The sequence below is a fragment of the Stylophora pistillata genome, chromosome 8, assembly GCF_964205215.1.
Source record: "Stylophora pistillata chromosome 8, jaStyPist1.2, whole genome shotgun sequence".
In the NCBI taxonomy this organism is placed as follows: domain Eukaryota; kingdom Metazoa; phylum Cnidaria; class Anthozoa; order Scleractinia; family Pocilloporidae; genus Stylophora; species Stylophora pistillata.
In genome coordinates, this window is record NC_142526.1 from 25723570 (window position 1) to 25736069 (window position 12500).

Below are 12500 nucleotides of genomic sequence, written 5' to 3' on the forward strand. Positions count from 1 at the left end.
CCTGGTGGCTAGCATACACTATAACTGGTTTGGTGATGTTTGTCTGCGCTATTGTAATCTTTGGATTTCCTCGTGAGTTACCAGGATCAAGAGAGAGGCGCGATAAAGCCATAGAAGAAGGAAACTTGCCAAAAAGCGATGAACGGTTACGAGGCAGTTTAAAAGATATTGTGCCAGCGACCATCAAGCTCTTGAAGAATCCAACGTACATGTTTAACGCTATGGGCACAACTGCTGGATCGTTTTTCGGGGCTGGATTGGGAGCCTTCATCAGCAAGTTCGCTGAGTTGAAATTTAATACAAACCCGGGCTTGGCTGGTGTTACTCTTGGAGCCGTGTTCCTCGTAGGCGCCACAGGTGGCTGAAATTTCTTGTTTTTTTGTTATCTCTGCTTCCTGGTCTCGCCTTATCAGAGATCTAGAAGGGTCATCTCATACAGTCTCTGTTATACTATTTCTACACGAAACTTTTCCTCTAAAGCACAAGAAGCATGGTAACGGTATTCTCAATCGGAGACAAATACGCTGGGTCTAAAAATAACTTTAGGGTAATTTCTCTTGAAAGGGAGCCTTTAGAACGAGTCTCTTAGCTTAATCGTCTCTTGATTGTCACGTGTCACGTATGTCTATTCAACTTCTCTTTAAGGTGGTATTTTTTTGAGCGGAGTCATCGTTAGGCGGTTTAATTTGAAGAAGTCGTGCCGACTGTCTGCGATGTGCTGCTCGTGTTTTCAACTTTTCACCGTATGGACAGCTGTAACTTTTATCATTCCGGGATGCAATCAGATCGAATTGGCGGGTATCACCAAGCCTTATTACAAAAGGTGCGGAAAATTTCTGTCATCCGGAAATTTTTTTTTTTAAAAGTGGTAAATGAATGTACGCCTCGACTCTCTGGGTAGAAGTGGTGTGTGTGACATGTGAGTCGTATTCTGGCGCATATCACCATACTTGTACATCCAGAGGAGCTTTAGTCAAACGAATTGGACTAAGCTTCGAAAACTACAGCTATTCTTAATTATGTGCTTTTCTTGCAATGAATAAATTATGAATGAAATGAACGAAAGTCCTCAGTATTTCTTGGAATTATAATTTAAAATATTCGAATAAGGCCAGAATTTCATTTAAATGTCCTGGTAGAACTAAGTAGAGTCCTATTTTACAATTATACTGAGTGGGGCCGCAGGCCAACAAATACGTGCCAGCCAATCAAGGTGTGTGACTCTACAGTAGAAAAACCTTTTTTCACCCCCGACCTTTACATCATTGGCACTATAATGGTTTGATCGTGACCTTTCTATTTATCATGAATAGCCAGTCACAACTCGGAAGTTTAACAGCCCAATGCAATGCAAACTGCAGCTGCTCGATCGCAAGTATTGATCCCGTCTGTGGAGAAGATAACTTGAGTTATTTTTCGCCTTGCCATGCTGGATGTTCAAAGGTGGAAGGATCCAAGGTGTGAAATTTACCTAACATGTGTATATTTTAATAGTCTCCGGGGAAGAAAGGGATTTTTGCGCTCTGATTGGTTCAGGATTGCGTTAACTCAGGAACTACGAGGTAATCTCAGTTTAAAAAAAAAAATAGGCTACTGCATGATCTCCTTTACTTTGTGAAAGGAACACTCAACTTCAACACAATTCAAAACGTTCCCTTCAATATTAACTAGACTGATGAATAATTTTTTTTCAGGCATACCAGTGTAGTTGTATTCTTTCTGTTGGGAATGGAACCGAAGCATCGGCCGCGAAACGCTATTGCGACAGAGGACCAGGCTGCAAAAATTTCTTGTATTTCCTCTTAGTTTCTTGTTTGCTAATCGTAGCCGTTTTCCTGACGGCGATACCAGGCAAAACCGTAGCTCTACGGTAAGAAAATGTTTCTTTTCTCGGAATACATCTTCTACGTATACACTGCTAGATTCACAGACGAACTCCTGAAGTTTAACCTGTGAGGACGGATCACTTTCCTGCGAATAGTCCCTTACGAAAAGCCACTTGACTAATTTACTAATTTACACCGGGCGGAGGGGGGGGGGGGGGGAGGGGGCAACCGTGCCTCTACTCCATAGTAATAAGAGTTACGTACACCAAATAAACATCCTTGCGATCCTTGTTCATACTCAGGGAGTAGACTCATTAAACCGATTGCGGGAAATTTTCCATTCACTTGAACCACGATTTCAATGTTTTCAACATTGCCAATGAACAAGACGAGGTTATCATAGTATACATCACTGATTCACGGTCGTCGTAAAAGACATTTCCAGAAATTGGTGACGTTCTTCGTCATGAAACACTGATCGAAACTAAGAAAGCTATAAATACTTGGACTTATTCGTAACTTTGGCGGTATTCACGAAGTTTCAAAAAGCGCGGTTTAAAAGTGTCTCACAGAAGACTCAATTTTCTCTCCACAGTTGTGTACCAGATAATCAAAGATCCTACTCGCTTGGTTTCCAGTTTATTTTCCAGCGCTCTCTTGGCTTTTTACCTGGACCGGTTGTGACTGGTTGGATATTTGACTATCTTTGTCTCCTCTGGGGAGAAAGTTGCGGAAGACGAGGTCGATGTCAAATATACGACATTAAAAAGTTGTCGCTAGCAATAACTGTTTTGGGATGTATTATGAAAGGTAAGGTTCCAGTCTGCGAAGCTTTTGTTTCTGCCATCTTTGACTTCATACAAAAGTTTTGGATTCATTTAATGATGGAAAAATAGCATAGTACATTATTATTTAGTTTGTGAAATTTTCAAGCATATCAACCAACTATTTATCAAACAAGCAACTTTAGCTAATGAAACCCTGCATTCCTCCAGCAAACATTGTCTACTACATTTATTTCCTTCGTCCTTTCTCAAAATATTGCACTGCCCCAAGTATTCGAGATATTTTGTAGTCTTATCATCATCGGGAAAGCACCTTCACGTCGTAAAACCTGGAGGTTGATGACGCTAAACCTATAAAAAGAATTGTAGAGGCAAAATATGGGGTAGCAAGGCACTGTTCGTAGAACCTGCTTGACAAGCTTAAGGTGCTTCGCACACGCCATAAGTCCTTCGCTGCCACCAGTAACCAGTGTTACGATAACCCAACATATGCCTTGGTAGTGCCACTAGTATATGGGAGGCAAACTGTTGGGTAACTTCTAGTTTATGGGAAGCACGAGTTCAAATCCCGCCGAAACTTGAATTTCTATGGGTATTTTTTACCGAAATTTCATCGATTGCAACTCATCTGTGAGGTGACTTTACTTGAATGTCATCCACAGGTAAAACATGCTCTATGTTTTTTCCTTTGAAATGTTGATAGTAATTGAAATTAAAGCAGCTCTAAAGCTTTCAATGAGTCGCAACGAGGTAGGGTAAGTTTGAAATCCGTATGTGCTCAAAAAACTGAATTTTCCTTTTGTTAAAGCCTGCCTCAAAAGACTAGCTTTTCCTTCAAGAGATGGATTCGTCTAACTGCATTTCTGTTCTTATTTCTCAGGTCTAGCCATGTTATTCTTTTTCCTGAGCTTTTGGTTTTGCAAATCAAGCTATGATGAAGATGATGTAAAGGAAGATCAAACAAAGGACGAAAATGAATCAATGAGGGAGTCTTTAAATTTGTCCAAAAAATTATTAACTGATTAATTAAGCAACCAATGCCACAGTTAGACTGGCTATAGAAAGCCTCTGTAGTCTTACAGGGGGAGTCTCAGTGGGGTTAATCGCTAGCCGTTAAAAATACCGAAAATTTAGCTGTTAGTCGTTAAAAAAATTAACCGTCAAAATTTGTTTAGGTGACTACATGGAAAGATGTTAACCGTTGGCCGTAAATTGGCAAAAGTTGTAACCGTTAGCCATTAAAAGCCATCACCCCATTGAGACCCTCAACTGGTTGTGGTAACAGTTTAAGTATTGTTGTGGTATGGTTCTCCGTCACAATTTTCCAATAAGTTATTGCCATATATTCTAATTGTGTAGTCTCTAATGTGTATTGCTATAACTGTATGAAATTAACCAGGAACCCGTCTTCCGGCTGTGTTATGTTATTTTTATTGTTCATAAGAAGGTAGTAAAGGGTGGGTGGGTTCTGATCCCGTTTCATGCAATAATTTTCACAAAATTCCAGCGTCACAAGTACTTTAAACAGTATTACACGCCTGTCGAATTGAAAAGGGAAAACTTAAAATTCCAACGTCACAAATTAATAACGCGTCACTTAGACATTGCCCACCGTAATCAAAATGTTAAGAGAGGTTGACACCAAAAAACTAGCACTGAGACACTTAAAGTTACCTACGTAATCTCTGTTTCAAAAAGGACCATAGAACAGACTTGGAAGCTATGACTTTCCTTACAAGCTTGAGTCCTGATCGTTTAATTCCTTGCCGTTTTCTACCGATTTCCTGGAGCTTTTTGCCTCGTCTAAAGCAGTTCTTTTGCGACAGTACCAAAACGAAATGAAATAGAATAAAACAGCCAACACTGTGGGAAGAAAGATGGCGAAACAGTTACCATTTTAATTTGGTATGATTGTTAAAGATGTTACGGTGTATAGGATAGCCGACGCCCAGATTAAAAAGAAAAAAAAAAAGAAAAAAAGAGCCTTTTCCAGGTGTCATTAGCCCGTCGAGGGCCAGGGGCGAATGATCATCATCACTAAAACTTGCTGTCCCGCAAGATACAAAAAGGATATGAGATGAAAGAAATTGCATTTGTTATGATTATCACCAACACATACATCTTCCATTGACAGGGGCACACCTGGCTTTAAAAAGTATTCACCTCAGCCCCTCCCACCTTCCTCCCACAAATTTTAATTAATATTGCACATTCATCGCCCTCATCGTGATGTGCAATGCAAGACAAATCCAGAACAAAAGAGAGAGACTGAGTACAAGTGCAGAAGCTGTGGAGAGGACTGTCATTCCTGCATTGGTCTACACAGTCATCTTAGACGATGATCCAATGTTATTTGAACTAGAAGCGCAGATAGGGACGAATAAATGGAGGTACCGTCTCCTGCAGGGTTAGGGGTAGGAGACGTTAATTTCCCACACACGAGATTACTGTGTGACGGATTTCTTTCCCTGGGGTGGGATGGGTGGGTTTGCAGAGCCCCATTTAAACCAGTATATGCTGAACTGGGCATCTCTGCTAAAATATGGTTGATAAATAAATAAATAAATTAATTAATTAATAAAGATCCGCGGCCGCTCGTGACCAACGGATGCCAAGATGACACACATGCATGGAAATGTATCAGAATTTTTATTTCGAAATTACCATGGAAAGTTCCGGTGACAAGCATGATGCCAAAGGACAAACTAGGTACATCATAGAACTGACAATTGCCTCTTCGACCGCAGTTTTCCGCCCAAACAAGGCAGCGAGTGTCAAAAAGCCAACCATAAAGTATCGGTCCGGGAATGAATCCAAGAGTTCGCTGAAATACAAACTGGAAGCCAAGCGCGTAGGAGCGAATGTTGTCAGGAACTGACCTAGGATAGAATACAGTTGAGATAATAACATCGTCATTGTAATGGCAAATCTTTCGATTTTCGTAGATTTCCTCTTTGTTAATGTAAACGTAAGTTTAGTCCGAATTGGTGATGGAAGTCGTAAATAGCAAATAGTTTTAATACTTTCACTCTAATGAGTAACCAGGACAGAATTTCTCCTCACTGATGCCGATACAATATCAGGAAGACAAGATTAAATTCCGTAACATCATAAGAATTGTATGACAGACAGGAGGGAGAATTACTAATGAGATCTCGGGAATAAAAGGGTTAAATGAGTTGTTGTTAATTGTAAGTAGCTGTAGTATTGTATAGAAAGGTATGGTAAAGTCTGTACTCGAGTCAAGTGACCAACCCAGCAGTAGCTTCTCCTGGTTTTCCTCTGGCATGAAGCGACTAGAAGCATTACTACTCCCCCCTGAATGAGATGCTATTCCATCGCAAGGTTACCCCCCCGCATTTCATCAGGTTGCCCTTACAATTGGCAGGTACGGTACTCATTTATACTCCTACGTGGACAGAGGCACGGTGAGAGTAAAGTGTTTTGCCCAGGAACAGAACATAAATGACGCGGCCTGCTCTCGAACCCAGACCTCTCGACCCGGGATTCCAGCGCCTTAACCATCCTATAACTAATAAATGATCGCTCTCACCTTTACAAATAAGTAGATAGCTTATTGGCAAGGGAACAAACGACTACCGAATTAACGCAACCAGGATCTTAATTGAAACGCAAATGAAGGAAACCCTGTGCATACAACCAAGCAGTGGGTCAACAGTTAAACTCAGCTTGCGGCCCAGCAGCTTTTTATCAAGCGCTTTAGATCCACTTAGATCAACTTACTCACTGAATCATGATAAGAAATCCAGAAAAAAGGCTCTAGTGATCAAGGGAGTTGCAGTACAAACGGCGAAGCTGTAACGGACGGGCTAACAAGCAAGGGGGTTTGGCGAGAAATATCTTACTTTTCGGGTTGGCCCCTCGCTGTCGCTTTGTCGATCGCAACGCTTATTGGAGCCTGTTCATGGACTAATGATTTGTCAACAGCCAGTCGCAGCAACCTTCGGGTAGCAGCCAATGTTTTAAAGGGGCTACGTCGCTTTCACACCGTGTCAAACGAATTTAAGTTTGATGGAAACTAGGTTATGATTCATAAGTCCAGTGAGCTTGACTAAAAAAAAAAGGGGCACAAAAATGAACATGGAGTGAGTGGCCGATAACAGAGGAGATTAAAAGGAATGGATAAACTTCACAAAACTTAGGGTGAAATAAGTCTTTGAGTGATTTATGTACTACACTAACAACAAATACGGACAAGTCTCAGCTAGAATTCAGCGGCGCATGGCCTGCCCGCTGTTTTCAAATCGAAAAGTCTTGTCAATTTTGCATGTGCTCACCTCAGTACCACAGTCTTGTTTGGCACAGAAAGTATTAGACCTGTCAGCAATAGAAGTAGTACAGCGACCAAAAATGCGATGTGATTTTTGCAGCCTGAGCCTCTGTCACATAATCCACGAGAAGCCATGGGTACTGAGACATTGAAAGGTGGTGAGACACAGCTACAACCAGAGTAAACCTGTTACAAAAAACATACCATTAACCGGTGCGATGTAAACTTTGAAGGTGAAAATAGGGGCCTGAATATACTATATGTTGGAGACTCCATGGTCCAGCTTATCTAAAATACATTTATTTTACGGCTTTTTTTACATAACTGTTACTCGTGAACCTGTGTTCGGGAATCCTTTCGTGATACAGGTTCAGCCGGATAACGTATTGAGTTTAAAAACAAGGCTTTGAAATCTCTGAGAGGTTTCTTGACTGATTCGAAATACCGCGTCATTCTAATCGTGTTTGGTGATTTGATATTGAGCACAAAGTTTTTTTTACCATATACAAAAGACAACATGTCACCACTAGACAACATGTCACTGCGTTATACATGGCCATCACATACACTGAATATGAGTAAGAGCTCATTCTTTCTGAAAGATAAAAAAATTATGCACTTCTAATAGTGTTTCCCAAGCTCATCCGTAAGTTTGTGTTATATCTTAGGAAATTTTGATATTGTTCTTGTTGAAATAACTTTTAATCAGACGTAATAAAGGAAAGATTCTGCTGTTCTACCTTACCCCATTGGGGGCTGATAAAGTGCAACCAGCAAAACAAGGAGAAAAGTACGTTAATTTGTCCGAGCCGCACACAGGTCGGATCAGGGTCAGAGGGCAACTGCAGTTTTTGTTACATGTTGAGATCAGAGAATCGTCTCTAATTGTGCTGTGAAAGGCAAACAAATTAAGTCCATGAGTTACTAAAGAAATCCCTAGCAACATAATGAACATGTTAGTCTAGCCAATACAATCCCTACGACTTACAAACAATTTACAATTTGCTATTTCTGTTACAAGAGCTTTAGAAATAGGGTCTCAGGAATGGCTAGGAAAACAAACTATCAACCAATCAGAAATTCAGTTCGCGCGCGTGTGCACATGGAGAAATCTGAGAGATAACAAAATTAATTGAAACCGCCTTTATCGTTTTGTATCTTTCTCTGTACCTGTCCCAGTATGGTTTGACTATCCCAGCAAGTTGCACCTCGTCACATCCAGGTATTAACCAAATAAAACTTGTAAGCATTGTGACAACCTTGATGATCAAACACCATTTGGCTGCCATAAAGAGTGCCTCTTTTAATTTGAAACGACGGACAAGAAGACCTCCCAAGAATACACCAACTGAAATATTGAAATATTGTGTTACACTTAGAAAATATTGTCCTTGTTAGAACCAAGACTCGATAATTATCTCTATGCACGTGCATCTTTGAAATGAGTACAGGCACAGTCCTGGGCTGGGCACAAGAGACCAATCGTTATTTATCGTCGCGGAAGGGGGGGGGGAGGGGTGTAGGAGGATATTGGTAATGTCACAATAAAGTTTTACCTGACCCCTATAAGGTTCTGTAGGATTCTGATGATCCCCCCTCATTAGCAGTCAGTTTTCTGTAGTCACCCCTTTAAATTCTGTTAGAGATGACTGATCCCCCTTCCGTTTCCCCAGAAAACCATGCAAGCCCCCAAAACTCTACAACCCCTTCCCCCTTCCAGGGTGATATATAATGACTGGTCCCTAAGTCCCTAAGTCCCTAAGTCCTGGTGACTCTAAGTTATTTGCGAACAATTTTCTTCAAAGTTTCTAAAGCTTTTTACCCAGGGCGGTGCCTGTTTCCAACTTAAATTTGCTCTTTACTCACTAATAGTTACCATTCTTGACAAATAACTTTGCAGTCCTCTCCTTCTCTGGTAGAAGATGGCTCCAGCTTTATCAAGCCGCTTTTTACTGGAGTCACATTCACGTGAAGTAATTAACAAATAGATTCTATGTTGCCGTGCATCTGTTCAGTAATACATCACCAATCTCGTTCCCAGGGCCTTGGGAACGAGGTTGATACATCCTAGATGACTCCAAAATGTACTAAGAACAAACAAGTGGCTCAAGAGGCGTTGCCACGTGTGTTACTGATGTTCTTACTACATTTTGACTTCCTCTGTGATCTTTCACAGCTGAGACCCACTGCAAACTGGAATCTATTTATTTTATATCATGGATAAAAATGCAAATCATTGTTAATGGTAACGTCATTTATGCGTCTGTCCTTCAACAGATTGCAAGCAAGAACCAATTAACGTGCTTGTACAATTGAGCTTATCGCATAAACAGCGATAGTTTACCTCCAGCACCAGGAATTACCGCTACCCCTATCGCCAGTCCTGCAATGGCCAAACTTAGATTAAACTTCAGATAAAGGAATTTCACAATGAAAGGCCCCACGCCAGCGCTACCGAAAGTGGTTGCCGAGAGGGCCAAAGCATTAAAAACGAACACAGGATTCTTGAGTAGCTGCACTGTCGCTGGGATGATACTTTTTATGGTCTCCTTTATATTTTGGTCATTTAAAGGAATAGCGCTTTCTTTCAACAATTTCTCTCTCCTTTCCTTGGCACCGGGAAGGTGCCGCGGAAATCCTGAAAGGGCCACACTGGTGAGGACTAGAAGGCTTCCACCAATTACGTACCCAAGCCACCAGGCCCCTATCCAACGTGTATCACGAGGAGTGATGTGAAAGCCTTTGGGCTGGAAGAAAAATACACGTGCACCGTTAGTTTACACTGCTTATGGCTTACAACCTTTTTTCTGGCGTACGAAATCGCATTTTATTGCAGTGAAAGTCGTGTAAACCGGGAGGCTTGATTATACCGGCCCAGTTATATTACGACCCAAGACATAAAACACGGGATCGGCGCTATGTTGAATGATCAGAAACAAATAGAAGAATCAGGAGCACCTTTTGTTTTTGTCTTTCCTAACGCTTTGCTTGTTTTTCCCTTTCTCCAATCTATGTGAGGCGATTAAAATGAAATATTTGTCGACCAATTGCAACTATGTTTAAAAACCTGTCAAAGGACCTTGTTACAGAACGCTAAGAGCTTATTTCCTTAGAACTTACCATTTCCAAATCGACGTAGTTTGAAAGCATCGCACCTCCAACAAGAAACCCTAACCCAGGACCAACAATTGCTGCTGCGAAGAAAACACCAAAGTAGACTGGACATGATTTTGGGTGGACATTTTCGTCGATATAAGCGGGCGCCAGTGAGTAGAGGGGTGACGTTCCAGCTCCCATGACCATTTGCGCAACCGAAAAGATCATCAGGTAGTACCAGTTCTCTGCGTATTTCGAGAGACACTGGGAACTTTCTAAACCCGATGTTGTGTTTGTGGTGTTCGTGTGACATAAGAGCTGCCTTTGACCTGTAGAGGTTCCGTGGTCAGCCTCCGGTTGATATCGCCCGATTATAACGTGGGGAAGGGCATGTAATAAGCATCCAATACCTGAAAGGTTGGCGAGATAATTTTCTTAGATTACGATGTTTTTTGGACAAAGTGACAAACTTTTCAGCCTGTATTCACCAAGGAAAAGATAATCATGATTTTGTCAGTGACTTTTTACCATCGATCCTTAAAGCCAGCGACCAATAAGTCAGCTAATCACTTCACTCCGCTTTGCTCCCTTGATTCTTTGCTTTTTGATGGTTAACATAAATTAAGCACGAAAAGATATTTGTGACTACAGCAAATATTGAAGGAAACAAGAGTTCTGCCAACAGGATACACATTGCATGGATTCTCAGAAAGGCGTCGAAATCAAGGACCTCACCTGTTATCAGAGCTCCATATCCTAACCATCTGGACTTGTTTCCATAACCGCCACAATAACTGACGATAAATGTCAGTAGAATGGCAGAAATATCATTGGAAGCAGCGATAAATCCCGTTTCTTTGCTAGTAAACTGGAATCGCTTTTCAATAGTTGTGAGGACGGTAGAGGTTATACCGCCAACGGTCATTCCTAAAAGAACGCAAGAAAGTGATAGATAATATCACTTGTGTAATCTTTGAACTCCAGGAAGAAAAGGAAAAGCTTTTAAAAGAGCCCAAATGGAGGTTTGATGCACGATCGTCGACATAAAATGAGTTTAATGAAACTAGAAATGAGCGGGTTCAATTCGTTTTGGAGCGAGGTTCAATTTGTAACTCGGGTTCTCTGGTAGGTTTTGAGTCCTACTCAGATATTCTAGATACACATAGAGTTTTCACATGTAACCCAGTGAAGGGCCCCATTTGGTTCGCTTTGGGCGAATCGCATCAAATATCATTCCAATTATCAATTATCATTCCAAACCAGGAAGAGAATTCTCAATCTGCTTTATCACCCCTTCCACTTCCTAAAGCCGGCGACACACCGATCGCTGCGGTTGGCGTATAAAATCGCTAGGTTTTTCGCCGGCTTAGACTCTAAAAACACGAGTCCGTATGACCTTTATTATAAAAATGATAAGATGACATTTCATTAGATGCCTTATGATTTTAAACGCACCTTGACTAATGCTGAAAGCGGTGGCAAATAACAAGAAACATTTGCAATTGTTCATAAATTGAAGATATCTCGGTCTGAAATTTCCCCATCCATATCTTAAGAGTGGGGGGTTCATTTTGGTTGCCATCTTTCTGTAACTGCCACCTAAAATTAAGAAATTGAATCTAAAATTAATCCCTAAATTATCGTAATTTTTTTCTGTTTTCCTATTTTATCGATTCAATCAGCTTGTTGCTTTCTTTGAGTTGATGGTTTTCAGGCAATATGTTGAGGTAACCTCATACAGACTACAAATTTGGAAGATATCGGTAACGAAGTCAAAAGAATAGTTGAAAATTTCTCCAGTTCTCATTTATATTTCCACTTGACTGTCGAGGAAATCAAGACAGGTAGCTTACAGCGCTCAGAATTTTGCCAAGATTCTATAAACTAGCAATCATAAATTCTCAAGTGACATGCTTGAACAAACATTAACATGCTACGTGTACAAGAAAACAATCAAGGTCACCTTTGCCGATGCGTGATTTTTCTAAAGATAAATTTGAATCACGCCACGCATAATTAAGGGTGCATGTCGAGGCGAATCTCGCTGTTAAATACAGGCCGTAGAAATGATCAAGAAATAATTCGCTTTCCATTTTCAGATCCTCGTATTTATAATGCATCTTAATTTGTGAAAAAAGAAAGTTCCTGTTCTTCATTTGTGGGGCGTTGCGTAAATTTCATCTTTATTCTTTTTTGCCGTTAACTTTCCCAGTAGTTTAAATAAACTTCTCAAATGACAAATTGATAAACCCTAGAGATCTTAGTACAACTATTCAGCGGGTGCACCAAATTTGCCAATGAGCTGCATTCTGTTTTAAATTACTATTAAGATTGCTTTTTATTTACCTGGGTATCCTGAGAGTTGAGAGATTCTAAAGGCACACGGTAATCAGAAGAGTGCCAGCTTTACGTCATTCACGTACAACATCAGCTGGCTGCACGTACGATACCGCTAGGTTCGGATAACAAATGCGGTATGCATTTCACTCCTAGCTCTGATCG

At 40.8% G+C, this 12500-nt stretch overlaps 2 protein-coding genes across 3 annotated transcripts in view; one reads left to right on the forward strand and one right to left on the reverse strand.

Annotated features, from left to right (window-relative positions):
* The window catches only part of LOC111334844 (solute carrier organic anion transporter family member 4A1), an 11344-nt gene extending 7064 nt beyond the window's left edge, over window positions 1-4280 (forward strand). For both annotated transcript variants that reach the window (XM_088729707.1, XM_088729708.1), the window contains 6 exons: window positions 1-357; window positions 646-823; window positions 1314-1458; window positions 1695-1870; window positions 2422-2636; window positions 3492-4280. The exon at window positions 1-357 is cut by the window's left edge and continues 46 nt beyond it. In XM_088729707.1, the coding sequence (XP_088585833.1) occupies window positions 1-357; window positions 646-823; window positions 1314-1458; window positions 1695-1870; window positions 2422-2636; window positions 3492-3637 (1217 nt within the window). In that variant the 3' untranslated portion in view covers window positions 3638-4280. The remainder of the gene's footprint in view (window positions 358-645; window positions 824-1313; window positions 1459-1694; window positions 1871-2421; window positions 2637-3491) is intronic.
* Window positions 2689-12500, reverse strand: part of LOC111335159 (solute carrier organic anion transporter family member 4A1) — a 9984-nt gene continuing 172 nt past the window's right edge. The window contains exons 1-10 of the mRNA XM_022941020.2: window positions 12345-12500; window positions 11454-11597; window positions 10734-10925; window positions 10023-10408; window positions 9247-9649; window positions 8073-8250; window positions 7648-7792; window positions 6910-7088; window positions 5276-5490; window positions 2689-4474 (exon numbers count right to left, since the gene is read on the reverse strand). The exon at window positions 12345-12500 is cut by the window's right edge and continues 172 nt beyond it. Coding sequence (XP_022796755.1) covers window positions 4344-4474; window positions 5276-5490; window positions 6910-7088; window positions 7648-7792; window positions 8073-8250; window positions 9247-9649; window positions 10023-10408; window positions 10734-10925; window positions 11454-11580 — 1956 coding nt within the window. The 5' untranslated portion in view covers window positions 11581-11597; window positions 12345-12500 and the 3' untranslated portion in view covers window positions 2689-4343. The remainder of the gene's footprint in view (window positions 4475-5275; window positions 5491-6909; window positions 7089-7647; window positions 7793-8072; window positions 8251-9246; window positions 9650-10022; window positions 10409-10733; window positions 10926-11453; window positions 11598-12344) is intronic.